This window comes from Strigops habroptila, chromosome 2, assembly GCF_004027225.2.
Source record: "Strigops habroptila isolate Jane chromosome 2, bStrHab1.2.pri, whole genome shotgun sequence".
Classification (NCBI taxonomy): domain Eukaryota; kingdom Metazoa; phylum Chordata; class Aves; order Psittaciformes; family Psittacidae; genus Strigops; species Strigops habroptila.
In genome coordinates, this window is record NC_044278.2 from 56,538,511 (window position 1) to 56,557,190 (window position 18,680).

Below are 18,680 nucleotides of genomic sequence, written 5' to 3' on the forward strand. Positions count from 1 at the left end.
TGAATGTTACTCGCTGACCCAAAAAAATGAGCCACATGTACAAGATTTAAACTTTAAAAATGAAGGACATATTTTGTACCGGGCCTACAGAAGAGCTTTAGACTACAGCAATTAAGGTATATGAGTGAATGCTGGGACTCAGCTGTGTTGGAGTCTATACCCTTCCCTAGCTCTGACAGTCTGCCTGTGCTCTTGGACATTTTCTCCTGAAATGCACCCAGCAGTAGTTTTCCACCTGCATCTACAAATGCGAAATGCCTCCTGGAGGAGATGCGGGAGGCGTTACACGTAGGTTCTGTGGAAGGTAAAAACAAGCTTATTGTCAGTAGCCTTAAAATGCTGGATCTATACTTCACTAAAAAAATGCTTGCACCTAAAAAATAAGACAGACCTCAAAACCCTCTGCTATCACTTTTGCATAGTGAAATGGTAAATTTTCTGATGTCTAGTGTTTGGGACTGAAGCCTGCTTCAAACTGCAAGGACTTCGAGACAGTCTGCTTATTTATCCAGTTCAGCTGTTTTAATCCACCTCAGCTGCGTTGTTGCCCCTTTTTGCTCAATTTTGGAACATTACAAACATAGCAAATGGACAAAATCTAATTTAGTGCACTCTACTGAAAGAAAAAATATACTCATTCTGTTGTCACACTTACTGCTGTCACCCCGTTGTTTATTTCCAGACCATGCAATATGAACAAAAGAAGTTTTTGGTGTCTCTTCAGGGTGAAAAGCTGTAAGTTTATTCTATAAATACAACCCAAGCAGGCTTGTAGGAAGGGGCTGAGGGAGGGCTGTGCATCATGCCTCAAATAGATCCTTACTCAACAGGTAAGGATGATGAGTAAAGCCTCTTTCCTCCAAAGAGTACTTGATTTTTGGGGGGGAAGGGGGGAAGGGGAAGGGAGGAGGGAAGATGCCAAACAAACAAACAGAAAATGCAAGTGTTCCAACTATTTGTAAAAGTTTTGTTTCCACAGTGTGCTTCAATCTCATTACAGCTTTTGAGGAATAACAATGATAGTCTGACATTCCTCACATAGGAAGTGATTAGGGTGTGAATTGCTGTAGAAAAGCAGTATTTTCAATAACAACATGGCAGGTGTTTTGAAAGAAAGCTGCTCTAACCTTTCAGATTGCAGAGGCATCCCAGTAATTCTAAGAATCGCAGTCTACAAATGCCCAATTTCACTATTGCTTTCCTAATTAAGAGGGGAAAAAAGGTGTGAAAAAGCTGAATTTTAAAAGCCATTATAGAAATTAGCAGCTTATATTTCTGATCTGTCACTAGAAATATGAAAGTCATTTACATGTAGTTTCAGGACCTCCATACCAGAGCATAGTGTTGCTAGCATTGATGGACACTCCCAAGTACAAAAACTTATGCTGTGATGAAAGCCTAAAAAATTTAAAGGCATTGCACCATGGAAAATAGATTACAGTCCATGATACTAAGTCAGTCGTTGTCTGATAATTAGGTTCATGGCACGGGATGCAACTTCTTTAAAAGATTTCTGCATCATACTGCTGTTCGATGCACAAAATCTCATCTTAATTTTTTAATCTGACTGCAAGTCTACCACATTCCTGTTGAAATCATCCTGAGGGTATAATGAAAATCTTGTACATAATTTTCCATCTCAACTTTGGTTAGATTTAGTTCTTAGCCAGTGAATCTTGTTCTTTCCTTGCCTGATCACCTCTCTCAGACAGCTTTGCCCTGTGTAGCTGTTAACAAATTTTGATCAGGTCACTTCTCATCCTTCTCTTAATTATATTGAATTGACCCATGGTATAGAAACGCCGTATTATTTCTGTCATTCATGTAGTACCACAAGCTCAATATTTGGTTAGCTTTTCCTTTTACATAGTTGTACATTATCTAGTCAGTTTACAATGCAAAGTTCTTCATTTCAATGTTAATCCATTCTGGACAACCCAAATTATGAACAGCATCAAAAGAATTGAGGGTCTTCTCCTACTTGGATTAAATAGCACAAGTCCCATTATTTCTGATGGATGCAAAATTAATTCCCTCATTTTGCACTGTAAAAGTGAAAGAATCAGAAGTAATATGTACAGTTAGAATAAATAAAATATATCTATTTGTCATATTTTCAGAGCATAGTTACATGTTGTTCTATTACTTTGGCACAGTATTCTGTTTTTCACTACTCGCTGAGGAGTACATTTTGCCTTTAGCTTTCATGCAAATCAGCTATTAATACAGGGAGACATTTTCAGTATCAAACATTATGCAAGATATTCTGAGCACAGTGAGAATCAAACCCATTCCCACCCATTCTAGCTTAGGAGTGTAGGAGTTCAGAGCCTTTTGCTTGGCAGAAATCTGAATGCACCAGAGCCCTGTTCCAGAGCACACGGAAATCGCCACAAAAAAACTCAATGACTTCAGTGAATTTAGGATAAAGCACACAGACTTTCCTGAAAGGAAGAAAAAGGCAAATATTTCTAATTGTAAGTAATTTTAAGCCAGACTGCTTTGTTCTCTAAAATCACTTTCAAGGAGCTGCTAGAGACCAAACACATGTATAATTTGATTAGTTTCATGTCTAGGATATTTTTTTCCTGCTTACGTTTTTTAGCTGATGGAAAAAAAAAGGTATTTTCTTACAAGCTTACCCCAGATTGATCACAGATAAATTAAAGAGCTTTGATGTGGCCAGCAAAGCATACTTACTGATTTAACAACAAATACAAGTGTTCTTGGAAAAAAACTCTCGGGCGTATACTGAAATTTCATGTTTGTTTTTCTCCCCTTTTTTGAATAATAAAAAAATGAAAGCCTTTTTTTCTTTTTCCTGATTTTTTTTTTTTTTTTTGACATGTTTCCTCAAGCTGATTGTTCTGCTTCAACTAAACACATACTCTATGGCAGAAGGGTAAACAAGTACAGCTTTGTACCTGGTCCAGAACAAGAGACCCTACGTTCAAAATTCTCATCATATTCTCATCATCTCAAAAGCCCCTGAGAACTTAACCTGCGTTATGTTACTGTTGCTTGGCTTCTGTTGCCTGTAAGACCTACTGGTACCAGGCCTATTTGCTCTTACAGTTCCCAATATTAGGAAAGATTATATACAGATTAGAAATTCTCTTATATGTCCTAAAATTCAAGGGTAAAAGATAAAATTCCCATTGGTTGGTAGCCTTTCTTCTTCAGATGGAAGAGCTGTGAATTACAGCAGTGCCTGGTGATAAGCTCCTATGTACTCTTCTAGCTGACTGTATGATGGTGTGCTTTCAAATTGCTGGTGCTCAGCGTATTGAAAATAAGGACACTTGCTTAGGCACTGGAAAGACATAGGTGTCAATGCCTTATTAACCTCAGTGGGGACAGAAACTTGCCTCCCTGCCTAGAAGCACAGGGCAGCGGAGGGTTCACCGTGGTGATAGGGTGTTCAGTGTCAGAAACTTGTGTTACTGCGTGGCTCAGGTGGAGCTGGCTTATGATGCTCTGTCCCTGCTACCTGTGGAATAGCCTCCTTCATGTGTATATCACACTCTGCCTTTAAGTGCCTGGGTTGCTTGCCCAGACTACTGCTATGAGAAGGGTGCCCTACTGTGCCTTCCTCTGGTCCTTAGAAATCCCATTCTTTTCCAGACTTAGTTTTTCATGGACAGTTTTATACTTACTTGGTCTTGTCCAAGGATTTCACTCATGGTTAAATAGCCATTCTTTTCCTCTCATGTTTGCTCTCATGGAAGCATTCAAGCCACTTTCACAGCTTTGTTTTATATGCCAAGAAAACCAAGCAGATGTAGGTGAAAAGGAATGTTTCTTTGATTTACCTCTAGATCATATTAAAAGCTCAAAATGAAACCAAAAGCTTTCTGATGGACACAGAGTGATCTTTTTTTCCTACAGTTTGATCACTGAAAACATTGAAGGTGTTTTTCATTCTGGATTAAATTCTTTAAATTCTAAAATCATTAGGGAAAACAGTTCCCCATTGTTGTAAACCAGAGAAACATCAAACTTCTGAAAATGGCAATCCATCTGCCATCAGGCATCTTTAAGATTTAGTGCTTGCTGTGGAATAGCCCTCCCTTTAATTTTTCCTTCCAAGTTAATCCCTGCTGCCCTTCTCTAGTAGTCTGACACATATTCTCTGGACTGTCTGTCCTGAGCCCAGGTGACAATGCTATATGCAGGGCCTTGTGCCCTGGAAATAGTGCTTTTCTCCCTGCCTTTGACACACAAGCCTTTTGCAGCCCTGAGCTTTGGAAAGATAAGGCCTCTCTAATACTCAATTTCTAATAAATTATCAGTTGCTTTTGAAAATGCAAACTCCTGTCTTCCAGTGATTAAGTTCCATTTAGAGATTCTTGGTTTTAGTTTGTTCCAATGTTTTTGTTGGGGAAATAACTTACCTTAAAATGTGTGCTGTGCCTGGATGCTGAGTTAACAGAGGCTGGTTCTACTGGTAACTAAAAGCCCAAGGGGTTTTTTTTTGTTCTGTTGGTGTTTCTTTTTTTTTAATCTCCTAAATCTATCTAGTAGATTTCTGTCATGGCTGTCTCCAGAACTCCTAATGAAAACCAGAATAGAACAAAGCTGTTGGGAGACAAATAAACCTAATATTAGTTTGGAAGGAGTAAATATTTATCCAGGGAGAAGGAGATGACTTATTTAAGGACTGACCTAATTTATTATTTAGGAAAACCACCTTTCAGTATCCACCCTACAGCCAAGAATTGTCCTTCTTTTTCCTAGGGAATATTATAGTTTAAGAAATGAACCACACAACCGAGAATATACAGACAAGGGCAGTCTCCCAGAATGGAACTACTCATTAAACTCATTTATCCTCCTAACAGACCATTCTGAAGGTATCACAGTGCATTAGGGCCAAAGCTGGGCTGCTGAAAGGTCATGGCTCTCAGAGACAGTAGCTATAGTGGGAGGCACTCCAGTCAGGTTTGGGTTTGTACTAGCAGTTTCACAGGATGCTTGTCTGTGGCAGACATCTTCACTCAGCAGTTCTGTTCAATACCTCATTTTTTAAGCTACGTGCCAAGTAAACCCACAGAAAAACAAAGTCTTGGAGAGTAGGAAGGGGCCAGGGAGGTTGTTTTTGTTTTCCTCATTTTGTACTTGTTGAAAGTTCAAAATACTGGATGAAGCAGGGGATCATAAACATGGTAGAGTTTCTTACTTGAGATTGATTGATTTTTTTTTTGTTTTTTTTTTCTTAATCCTGTGCAGATTAGTAACAGTGAGGAACACTTCTTATTTGCTGATGATGGCTGAAGCATCAGATAGTTTGTGGTCCTAGCTTAGTGGGCAGTGGACAGGCCACCTCAATTATTGGCAACTGTGATGCTTTTTCAGCCAAGAGGGCTTGAAAGGGCTTGGAAAGAACTGCTTTTCTCCATCAGAAACATTCTCTCTGACATAGAGCAGGGGACAGCAGTGTGGTTACACATCCTGTTCTAGCTGCAGCTGAGCCCTGCAGATGTGGACCAGGACCTTCTTCTACCCCCTCAGCTGCTCAGCTTCACTGCTTTTAAGGTCTCTTCCTAGTGCAATTCAACCAAAATGATCCAGATGAGCTCTAGCACTTCTAATAGTAAGGTTTTTGGAGTTTTTTAACTGACCTGATCTAAGAAGCAGCCACAGGAACAGTTGTGACAGGAATTGGAGAGATCAGTCACCTGTTACAGGAAAGCAGTGGTGAGCAGTCTGTGGTGAGCTGCAAAAGGTAATCATTTAACTTGGCACAGCTGTACTCAGAATAGGCAAAGCCATTGCAGTGTCTTCCTAGAGCAGTGCAGGGAAAACATGAAGTACCACTGCCTCTGCTGTGCTAGTGCTCAGGATGAGCCATCGGGCTATCCAGCTTTTTCCTTCCTCAAGTGTGAATAAAACACAAGGTTTCTACCAGCAAGTGAGGATGTTGTGCTCCTTGGGCATGCTTTCCCTCTTTCACATAACAGCTCTCAGTTTTTGTGAAGTTATCACACCTCTGCAGATGATTTGAATGCTCTGTACAACATGGTTATTTTTGTATTTCCTCATAAAGCTCTTTCCATGTTTGTGTTCTCTGAACTCTGCCCAGATTCTCATCCCTTTCATTCCACTGTTGAGGTTGCTGGCAATATTTCAAACTGCAGAACAGTCAGAGTAGAAATCCCTGCTAGAAGTGATCATCTCTGTGTTTAGCTGCAAATTGTGCTGACCTTCAACTGTTGTGTTTCAACATAGCATTGCCATCCACACCCTCCATCTAGCCTGAGTAGGACTCGTGCTTCAGTATGTTCTCGCGTCCTAATCTCTGTGTCATCTAGACCTGTGACTTGACCAGAGGATATCACAGCCCCCTTCCACCCACACTTTACAAGCCCATGCTTATGTATTATATTTAGTAGCTCACTTCTTCTCTTCTTCATACACATAATTTCTGGCTGCTTACTTACCTGAGTATCTTGCATCTTTCTGCAAGCACTGAATTAGGAATCTCTCTCTGAAATGAGGAGCTGTCTTAAAAACTGACTGAGACTGAATACAGCCTAGTGCTAATAAAACCATCAGTTTAATTTAATATGGCTATGCCTGTGTAATAAAGCAGATAGGAGATAACTTACCTCAGTAGGTTCTGTACTCTATGTGTTTGACGTGTCTAGTTTACCATGGTGCGTACCACTGCCTACAGATCACAGATCATTAGTTTTGATGGTGACTGGAACTGGAGTTAATCAAGCGCTCCTCTGATTCTCTCTTGCTACTCCATATGCTGTCGTTTATTATTAACCTATGTCAACAGCCCTTCCAGTAATTTATAAGCCATATTACACTGCTCTTTACACCTGATACTATTAAAAGTAACATTTCCAGAAAGCTTTTGTGAAACACTATATTGATGGCAGCACTTACAGTCAGACTTTTATGTGCTCTCTTTTCTTCTTGTACTTTTAAGCTTTTGGAAATGCAGTCACATTTAGAATTACGTCCTTGTAGGTGTTTTTCAGCAGCTGTTTATTGCCAGAGACGCCAGCCAAAAATCTGCAGTTGTCATCAGTGAGAATTTTGACACATAACTCTCTGAGAGGTCTGTGATTCTTTTGTTATTGTTATTCATTCTGGCACTTAATGTAGTTCTTCATGTATTATACCATCATCCTAAGAATGTGATTTCAAGTTCTGAAACTCTTAGTACCCAATTCTTTTTTAAAGTAAAAAAAAAATCAAAAACCAAACCCTGAGGATTTTGAGTATATCTGTATAGTCCTCTGATACGGTCATGACAAAATCCAGACTCATGTCTGTAATCATAGCAGAGGGATTGGAACTAGATGATCTTTAAGGTCCATTCCAACCCAAAACATTCTATGATTCTGTGATCATGTCACTTTTAAGAAACCACTGTAATAGTCCACATCTTTTCATAAACTCCAGAGTCTCTCACAGACTGCAACAGAATAATTTTTTTTTTTTAGTTAAAAATTGGCTAAATACTATTAAATTATAATCAGTACAGTGCAATCAGTAGTTTTATTTACAGAGAGTTATTCCTCCATACAAAGACATATACAGTGATCCGCTTTAGGCATAGAGTTGAATGAGGTACTTTAGCAGTTAAAATAGTCACAGTCCCCAGACAGTTATATCTTTCCTAATTTTTCCAGTAAGCTATTTTAAAAAAATATAAAAGCATATGATTCTGCTTGAAGAAGGGAGTGCATGTCTTTGGATAAAAAGGAGCTATAGGTTTTTACTGTAAAGGAATTGGAGAATTCACCTTCCTAGATTGGACACATTATTATTGGACTGTGGCTAATTTCTTAGATTTTCTCAAAGTAATTGAATAACCTTAGGGAAGCAACTTTTTGAATTTTCTGATCTATATGCAATAGTTTTTCTTAGACCAGGAATAACAGATTTAGTGATACTCAGAGATGGTATTCCATCTTCTATTGAAATATAGGCATTCCGTCTATCCTGAGGCCTTAAGACAAGTTTTCATTGAAAGCAAAATCGCAGCAACATTATTAAAATGTCTCAGCTTTTGAGATAGGGAGGTCTGACACTTGGGGAGAACATGCAAACCAACTACCACTTCTGTGGCTTTCTTAAAAGTGAGATTACATGATTTTAAAATACTTTATTTCAGTGTTTTATGATCTGGAAACTTTGATTTTCTACTACTTTGTAATTTTTTCCTTTTAGAAAACAAGGAGTTAACTTTATTTTTCCTGGATTTCCGATGACCTCATGCCAAACACAACTTGCCTTGGTTTAGGCTGATTGGTCAGTTCTAACCAGCAGTGTTTCACTAGTTTTACACTTAGCATTTGTGTAAATTTGTAGCTGGTAGATGCTGAAATTTGACTAAGGCTCTCAATTTCAGTGCCTTGCTGGACAGATTCACAGCCTGGTAAACTTATGATTGCCTGACTCCCACACCCATATTTAAAACCTTTCATTTTGAAGCTCTGATGTGCATGCTAGCTCAAATAAATAATCACTTGATGTAAACATGTTTTGAAGTTCAATCTGGGCTTTTGTGCCTTGAAATGTCTTGTAATGTTTTGCTGCGGAAATACTGTGACCAGCCTGAGCCCCAAGCACCTGAGTCCAGCTAAATACTGGAAAAGTTTTAGTGATAGCTGCCAGCAGATAGAGCTCTGCTGAGCTCAGTGTTGAAGTTTAAGCTAATTAAACTGAATGCAGAATATTCAGTTCACTGCAAGATTAAATAATTTGAGGCTTTCTGACTCGAAGATGACTATCAGTATGTGCATGTGAAAAGATAAAATATTTTCACTGAAAATTTAGATCCTGCTGGATTCGTACTTTCCTATCTGCTGCCATGCTTCTCTTACCCCTCTGCTAAGGGTTGAAGGAGACACAAAACTACTGTGTCTGGGTTTGGATTATACAGTTCTGCTCTTTAGTTTTCAGTTGCTGGATTTCTTTACATAAAATTGACTCTAATAAGAAATAGACAGAATTTATTGATAAACCATACAGTTCATCAAATCCCAATCTGTTGATGATATCATTTCACCTTTATCCTTTTGGAAGACTTTTCAGTCTCTCCATCCTCAGTTTCCAGATAGATTAAAAAAAAAAAAAAGAATTTTTTTAAATGAATTCTAAATCAAAGCATCAGAAATGGATCTATACAGTTTCTGTAATGTTTCCCAAGTGAACTGATGTGGAAGCAAAGTGTGATTGGTAACAAAATGTAATAGGATGTATTGTACATATCGTACATACAAAAATATTACAGGTTTCTTTAGTTTTATATGTCGTTAAATGAGCAGAACTCAAGATGCTTTAGCAAGGAAAATGTTTTCCCTCCCTAGGTTTCTCAGGAGAAACTGAGCAAGTCTCACTGCTCTGAGGCAGATCTTTGCAACACTGACAATAAAATACAACATTTTGTTGTAGCCTCCCTCTGAAAACTAGTATGCCCTGTATGTGAAACTGAATGTGAAGAGTCCATTGACATTCTGTTTAATGTCTCCTGTCTGCTTTGCTGAAAGTCACTTCAAGAGTGCAGCCCTCAACATATGTTTAGCATGTGAATTTATTTTGCAGCCTATGTCTCCAAGGACCATTATGGCCCACAAACCGGTAGGGTCTCAAAACTAATGTGGCAGGTCCAGAAGACAAGAGCTGCACAGTACTGCCCTGTTGTGCAGTCTTGGCAATAAACCTTAGGAGTCCCCAGCAAAAGTAGACTCACAGGAGCAACAACCTTTTATTACCAGCCAATCTTAGTTTCTCCCCATTTTCATCTTGCAGACTGAATTTTTCCAAAACCAGAACTTATGCACTGTTGCTTAAGGTGAAGGAAGTTTTCCTTAGTAGCCCTTGCTTTATGTTTTAAAATGGTCATAAGTTCTCTTTCTCGGGTTTAATCTTCTTCACAGGCTTTCCTCCATGTAAACCTCGCACTTTCCTATTCTATAGGAGAGCTCAGATTAAAGTTTATTTTTAAAACTGATGTTTCTGCCTTTCTAAGCTAGCTTCTGCCTAGAGGTTGTGACACAAATGTTTTGGTCTCAGTATATGCCAGGCTGCCGAGTGCTGCTTTTTCTGCCCACGACCAGGGTGACCTGCCACCTGCTGAGGTGTTTCAGATCTCACAAGCTCTTTTAGGGTGTTTGTTCCCGCTCCATGATTCAAATCCTTTCAATAAATAGTTTCTTTGAAATTGCTTGCTCTAAGCCCAGTTTCTGGGCGTTTCAAAAGCAGAGTTGTTTGCAGCCAGTCGCTTTCTTCTTTTGGCTGCAGTAAAGACCTTGGAATTTATTTTTTTTCTAGGGTATTGAATTTCAATGTTTTATCATTTTTCCCCCAAGGAAGATATGTATGTGAAATAGAGAAGTTTTCTTTCTGGAGTTTGGCAAGAAAGAGTGCTTTTCCACCTGAGTTTAGATGGAATATATTCAGGTACCTTGCTGAATTTGGGCCAAGATTTGTAACTTGGTTTTGGAGTTAAGTGAACAATAAGTTAAAAACATTCATTAACATTTTTTTCTAATTGTGACAATAATATTTGCAAATAACTTATTTAGTAATTACCAAGAAATACTGTGGGTGATGAGGTAACCCTTTCATGTGAAACGAATCAAAGCACAATATCCATTCCTATTACTTGGCCCACTTTTAGATTTTAAATTCTTCGATGTGAATTCAAAAAGAGTTTATATGAAACAGCGTTCACAAGTTACAGTATTTCTTTATAATAGGGCAATAGCAAACAAGAGTTTATATTTGTGAGTGTGCATGTTTTTGTTTAAATATATATGTCCAGAACTGGACACAGTACTCCAAGTGAGGCCTCACGAGGGCAAAGTAGAGGGGGAGGATAATGCTCTTGCTAATGCAGCCCAAGATACCACTGGCTGTGGCCACAAGGGCATATTGCTGGCTCGTGAACAGCTTGGTGTCCACCAGGACCCCCAGGTTTCTCTCCACAGAGCTACTTTCCAGCAGGTCAGCCCCCAGCCTGTAGCAGTGCATGAGGTTATTCCTCCCCAGGTGCAGGACCCTGCACTTCCCTTTGTTGGACTTCATTAGGTTCCTCTGCCCACCTCTCCAGCCTATCTAGATCTTTCTGAATGACAGCACAGCACTGTGGGGTATCAGCCACTCCTCCCAGTTTCAGACTTGCTGAGGAGGGACTCTATCCTTTCATCTAGGTCACTGATGAATAAGTTAAACAATACTGGACCCAGTATTGACCCTTGGGGGACACTGCTAGTTACAGGTCTCCAACTAGACTCTGTGCCACCCATCACAACCCTCTGAGCTCTGTCATTCAGTCAGTTTTCAATTCACCTCACCATCCACTCATCCAGCCTGCATTTCCTGAGCTTTCCTATGAGGATGTCATGGGAGACAGTGTCGAAAGCCTTGCTGAAGTCAAAGTAGACAGCATCCACTGCTCTTCCCTCATCTATCCTGCCAGTTGTCTCATTGTAGAAGGCTATTGGGTTGGTTAAGCATGATTTCCCTTTGGTGAATCCCTGTGACTACCCCTGATCACAGTCAGCGTTAGCTGATCAGGGTGTCACCAGAGACCCTCATAGCATTGGCTGACTATATCTCGTAATTCCATTGAGCTGACTATAATGCATAGTCATTTTGATTGTAAATCAGTGGGAAAGAAAGGGAGTGCATTTATCTCTGAAAACAAAAGTATTACTCTAGCTTAGTATTTCATATTCAACTACACTCATTGACTGGCTCCACTAAGTTTGGAATATTAATGAGATGAAGATCAACATCTTTAATTCAGGGAAAGCAACAGGTAGTATATAAGCAAGGGCTCTCAGAATAGTCAAATTGACACTGAAAGCATTAAAAGAATTCTTATCCTGATTTTTTTATATGTAGGTACCAACAGTAGTGAAGTTGTTGAATCTGAACTACTCAAATGTTACTAACGACATCCTACATTTCCTTTAAATAGTAGAATTTTGCATTTTGTGGTTCTCACTTCTTCAATATGGATCTCTATTTGCTTTCACCACAAATTTTGAATATAAAATTTTCATCTGTAGACATTCTTGTTCTGACTCAAGCCTTCAAAGATTCATATCACTGCATATGATTTGCATGGAGTTTGGTCTTCTAATTCTTCTCTGATGGAGGTGAGGAATATTTTTATATTCCGTGAATGCCTACAAAAACAGGCTTATATAAGGCTGAATTCGAACTGCATCAGGACCTACAGCATAGCAAATTGAGGCTTATGCACATCTTGGTTTCAGTCTAATGCAGGATCCAACCCAGTGCGTGTATTCAGTCGTCATGAATATTCGGAAGTGCTCCCAGGTCCCAGTTTACATGTGGCCTTATCAATCATCATTAAGAAAGCATTCTTAGGAAATACCTTGTTACTATTTTATACCAGAATTTTAGAGGTTTTCATATTTTTATATTTAGACTGGTTAGAGAACGCTATGGTAAACATCTCTTGGTACTAAGGTATAACCTGAGGCTGTTTGCTCTTCCTCCTGTTAGTATTCTTGTCTTGTTGGGGCAAGCAGTGATCCAGACACCTAAAGACAGATTAAATAACCTGTAAGAGCAGCTAAATATAGAGAAATTGGCTACATACAGCCTAAGATAAGTTCCTATGTTTAAAACTTCAGTTGTGCTTTTCATATCAGCCACTGATTCTCCCAAACTGAGTATCAGTGAACAACTCCATCAGGGCTGTGAATGTAATTAGCAGTAAATACATTTCCTGATAAAAATTCTTTCAACTGTTACGTATTTAGCTAAAAAAAACTGGAATGATTTTTCAAATAAGAGCCGTTGCACTTAGGAAGCACCTTCCTTTAGTAGTTCTTTACAAATGGCTTTTGTGTGTACATAGTGAATATACTGATGCATTTTTATGGCCTGGGTCAGGTAGTCCTGAAATTAAATGCAGCAGGTGTGTAAAATCAGAGGAATGAGAAGGAAAAAAAATCCATTAAAATGTCTGAATCTGTTAAAGAATGGGATTTTCCCCATTTCCTCATGCCAAATTTACCTTTTAAGATGTACCATTAAGATATGAAAAACCCCCTTGGAATGGTCACCTGATTGTACCGGCTTAAATGCAGTGGGACAGCACTGAATGGAGGAATTTTAGTCCACTGGATATATGCATCTAATTCACACCTGAGTTTTAGGCACTCAGGCAGTTTTCATAAGTGCCCTCATGCCATTGATTATTGGTTTAGAGGACAAGGATCCTGGAAGGCTTTTATGTAGAGCTAATGTCTTACCAAAATTTAGCACCTAAGATCTCCCTTGGAAGAGTTCCTTTTTCTTTATCTGTTTAGGAAGCAGGTACAGATACAGGTGATTCGTGTCATTATGTATCTATTATTTGAGTGGGTTCCCTTCAGGCAAGGGATTGTTTCTCCTTCTCCTTCCATGCTTGCAGACCACCAAGCTCAGCTGAATCTTTTTGCAGTGGCTTTGAGCAGCACTGTAATGTAAATACTTGATCCTTATATCTCTGATGGCTCTGGAAGTCAGGATGAGAACCTTACCTGGCTGTGGGCTCTCTGCTGAGATAGCCATCTCCTTTGCATTGTGTGTTTGTTTTTTGCTCTAGGTACCAGTAAGCAGTGTTGTCAAGCGCAAGGGCTGTGTTCGGTGATGCTCAGAGGAAGACATCTAAAGATGAGCATTTCTTGTATTACTTTGTTCAGAAGATAAGTTCTCATATCTCAAGCTATCAAAAGCTTTGTGGCTTTAGTGTGGAGGTGACTGACTCATGGGTTTTAATGTTTATAGGACTGGATGCAAATTACATCCAGGCTGTTCCTCCACTTCCTCCACCTCCTTGTTTGATACCCATTTAGGAAGCCTCAATACTAACCATTACCTATTCATCCTGCTAAGTAAAAGCAATTGATACTCTTCTCTCCCAATATATCGGTTTACTGGAAGAGTGATTGGATTTTGCTAGTATTTTTGGCAGTAAACGTAAGAGAATCATACTACTTTAAAAAAAAAACATTAATACGAAACATCTCTCTAAACAGTCTTAGAGTTTTAAAATCAAGTTCTGGAACACAGCTTTTTCTTTCTTCAGTTTGTGTGAAGTTTCATTACTTGTTCTGCTTTTATGTTTCATGTTGTTATTAAAAGTTCCTTGGCTGAAAAATCATTTATTCCGGGTATCAAATGTTTCATTTTAGTGAACAATAGTGAGGTTTCTTTCAACATGAGGTATAATGGAGATAACGTTGCCAAGAGAAGTTAAATTATTACTTCCACATTATAAATCTGGATCACGGAGGTTTCCTGGGTACTATTTTTTCATAGCAAGTTTGACTTGCAACAGAAAAATTAGCAGTTTTCAGGAAGAATGAATCTAATAAAAGGCACCTTTATGACTCGTCATTGCTATACACACACATTTGCTTCTAGCAACTGTAACATACATTTGCACTCGCTAATCTTCCAAAAAAGAAACACAGAATATTCTAAGTCCATGAAAACAAGAAAACTTTTAAGTGCCCTTAAAATAATGTGAATATTACAGGATCTATTCAGAAACTTCAGTCATGGAGAGATTTTGTTCTCTTCAATGTTTCTCAAGAGCACGCTCTGTTAATCTGTTTTGTCTGATTAATATCAGATTCAGAGCCTCTTCATGATTTATTTTCATAGAAACAGATGTTATCATTTGTGGTGAAATGGAGACATATTCTGGGTATTATGTAACCTCCCTTGGCATTGACTTACGTTACATGTTTTTCCTTCATTTTGCCACTACATTGTAATTGTACCCAAATGGTTCTCAACGCGTTTCCGTAGATACTTAGCATGTTCAGACTTTGTGTAGTATATGCCTTGGTCTCATAGATAGCTCTTGTTTTTAAACTCTGAGATCAGCTACACCTGTAGTTTTCAAATCATAATTAGTACTGGTACAGCAGTTTTGTGCCCATATTTCAGTGCTACCCACCAGCTCTGCTTTTGTAGCCTGTGGTGAGTTAGGCAAAATCTCTGCTTGCTACGAAAGTGTTGATAGAGTGCTGTGGGCTCAGTCAGTGTGAACCCCCTTCACATTTTTTTTGGAGGGGGTTTGTTGGAGTGTTGGGAAGAGAGGTGAAGGATTGGAGGTGAGGCTTCAGCCCAGGCAAGAGAAATAACAGACAATTTGGGGAAACTCTATGACCATGAAGGACCTGTTGAGAAACAGCTAGATGCTGGAGCCTCCCTAAAGGTAGTCTGGCCTGATGTGACACTCCTATGCTTGTGTTATGGTTTGAGGTTCTCCTTCAGGAGTTGCTGCTCTGCTTGGGCCCTGCCAATTAACCTCAAGGTCTTTTAGTTAGCTTGGTCCTAAACAAGAGACTTGTCACAGTGCTTGTAGCCAAGTGATTTGAACGTTTTAAGTCACTGGGAGCAGGTACATTCTTTTGTGCTACCCCACTCTATTTCTGCCTCTTGAGATGGAAAAGAAGGACCTTGCTGACACCAAGAAGAGCTCTGCCTTGTACATACACAACAACTCTTTGACCTGTCTTTTGTGGAGGGCTTTTCCTCTTCTACAGACTTAATTGCTTGCTGTGTTTCTTGTAAAGCCTACTGGTTCAATGACCAACCTCAGCTGGCAGGGAGGGCAAAGGAATCTGATTTCTTTTGAAGTGAAGACGATTGTTACTTCAAAAGCAGGTCAGCGGATGGGCCTGGACTGGGAAACAACATTTCGTTTGGATGTCTTGAGAGGCTTAAAAACCTCTGGGTCACAGCCACAACCTTTGTAGGAAGTGGTATGCTGTGTAAGACAGACTGAACAGACTGAACACCCCAAAAGGTACAAGAGAACATCCTCTTTTGCCAAATGTATTTTACAAGCCCTGCTGAGATTAATATGGGAGCCTTTGTAGAGACTAAGCTAGGGCAGTGTTACATAGAAGCATGGGTGCCCCAGCCACTCACTGGAACTGGAGGAGCAAATCTGTGTCAGCCATTCCCACTCATTAGTATATTTTTTGGCAGTGGAGAGGTACAGGAAGTGAGAAATGATTACCTAGTAGTCCCATCTTCTTGATTTAACATATAAAATAACTACTATGCAGGCCATCCACAAGTGGAACAGATTATAGCTGCATGATAGTTGCTTGTGATATTTTGCCCAGACTTTAAAAAAAAAAAAAAGAGAGAAGAGGAAAGATTCCTCTAAATGATATGTGTAGGTTTTTTATCTCACTTTAAGAAATTTGGAATAATTCCTTATTATACCAAAACAGTTCAAAGGTATTCAAAAGAAAGAAACAATTATTTTTGTAATGTTTAAGCAGAGACTGTTTGAAATCTTCTGCTTTTTGTAGACATAAACCGGTGTCTACATGGCCAGAAGAGCAAAATTATGGGCGTGATCTTTATCACCTCATCCTGCAAAGTAGAACAGAAGAAGGAAAAGCGTGGTTAATAAGAAAAGAAAATGTAATTTCTGAGTTTCTGTATTTCTAAATTTAAAACTAATATTTAAGGAAATGAAGTCATCAATATTTTTCATTTTGCTTAGGTTTTGCTGTTAACCAAAGCCAACCTCAAATTTGGCACAAACCTGCAGGCTGTTCTGCTTCAGAACAGAGCACAGGCCAAATATATGCTGTAGGTAGACTAATACAAATTTTTAATAGCAATTAAAGTAGTTTTCTGTATATTCATACCCTTGAAAGGATGCTGCAGACTTTCCCTTGTAAGTTTGAAGATGGATATGCTGAGATAATTGCATTTCATTGTTGCAAAAGAACATTAACCTCTAGAGGGGTTTGACTCCTGCCAGGGCCACATTTGCTGTTGGCTAACAACAGTGTTGATGTCAATGCAGCTGCTCCATCTGACTTTTTCGCCATCCATCTTTAGATTTCAGTCAATGTCTACCTGTAAAGATTTGCTCAGAAAAGTAAAAGCACTGGCAAGTTCTGCTTCTGATTGTGGCAGAGAGGAGCACGAAGATTTACTTGACTGTGGGTTTAAACCACAGCTGACAGATACATTCTTTGCATGCAAATTTGTTGATAAAAACTAGGTTGTATGCAGAAGGATAGACATTTTTAATATGTGAGCCCAACACAACACGTTACAGTATCCGGGCTTAGCTGTCTGAAACTAGTACTTCATGGTGGTGATTTCACTTAGAGTAACAACAGTATCTATTCCCTTCACAGAATAGCAGTAGTTCATGACAGCATACTGATTTGGAAGACTTCCATCTAACTTTGAAGTGTAAGAAGGTTTTGAAATATAAGAATTAGTATCTCTGACTTCTTTGTGTTTTTCATCATGGTTTGCAGCTTTAGTTTCTTGCAGCATAAGCCTGAAGTTTATTATAGGTACTAAAATCTATCTTCAGGCTTGTGGTAAGTGAGGGCAGCTAGAACTGTGGGGTGTTAGCTTCTGGGCTAAATATCCATGTCAGGGTATTCTGTGACTGTGGGAAGGGGCTGGACCCACTAACTGAGACGGCATCTCCCACTTCCTGTGTTCCTGACAGAATTCTTTGAGCCTTCAACAAAATTGTCCAGGAGGTCAGATGATCTTTAGTTAAACTTGACAAAAGCTTTTGTTGATGAGTCCATTGCAAGCAGTGTCTGAAGCACTGTGCAGAAACTGCAGGGGACTGTCATCAACGACACAGTAGCAATGGAGTCAGGACAAAGCAAGAATAAATGGCAAGATCTAAGAGAAATCTGTGTTTGAAATATGAATTTCTCAGCTGGGTAATTATGAAAGGAAAGACAGCATAATTTGCAGATGATTTTAGGACATTAAGGGCCAGAGACAGGAGGGCTTTTCAGAAGCACCTACAAGGTAAATGGACAGACAGGACCATGCCAGGAAAGATCTTGCTGACTGTTGGATAAGTATCATAGGATGGTTTGCATTGGAAGGGACCTTTGAAAGTCATCTAGTCCAAGCCCCTGGCAGTGAGCAGGGACATCTTCAACAAGATCAGGTTGCCCAAAGCCCCATGCAACCTGGCCTTGAACACTTCCAGGGATGGGGCATCTACCACCTCTCTGGGCAACCTGCGCCAGTGTCTCACCACTGTCACAGTGAAGAACTTCCTTATATCTGATCTAAATCTACCCTCTTTCAGTTTAAAGCCATTCCCCCTTGTCCTGTTGCTACAGGCCCTTGTAAAACATCTCTCTCTTTTTTATAAGCCTCCTCTAGGTACTGAAAAGTTGCAGTAAGGTCTCCCTGCAGCCTTCTCTTCTTCACGCTGAACAAATTAATTTATCCCAGCACAACCATTTCTCCTTGTGTTGCTCGATATCTGCCCTTCCTGCCATAGTGTATATAGTTGTGGCAGTTGCTGTGCATGTGAGAGATGAGGAAATGCTAAAATAGCAATGCTTCCCAAACAATAGAAGTTAAATGAAAAATTGTAGTGCTTATAGCATAGTATGGGACTACTTGGTATTTTTAGCCTGATCCTACTTCTGTAACGCTACTCATTGTACACGCATTTGAACATCACCCAGTTCACAGTTAAACTAAAAAGGATGAAGAGCAATGGCCATACGTGAAGGGATGTGGAGTTACAGATTGCATGGCTAGCGAACCCTCCAGATCTGTGGTGCGGTGATTGTACTACGCTATGGTACACTGGGTTTCAAAGCAATTCATACTCGTTAGCAGGAAGAGTTAAATGTTGATTTCAGCCTGGG

General features: G+C 39.4%; 1 protein-coding gene across 1 annotated transcript in view; it reads left to right on the plus strand.

The window, feature by feature from the left end:
• The first annotated feature begins 254 nt into the window (after positions 1-254).
• Positions 255-18,680, plus strand: part of ATP10A (ATPase phospholipid transporting 10A (putative)) — an 89,964-nt gene continuing 71,538 nt past the window's right edge. Inside the window, exon 1 of the mRNA XM_030476465.1 lies at positions 255-304. Within this exon, the coding sequence (XP_030332325.1) occupies positions 255-304 (50 nt within the window). The remainder of the gene's footprint in view (positions 305-18,680) is intronic.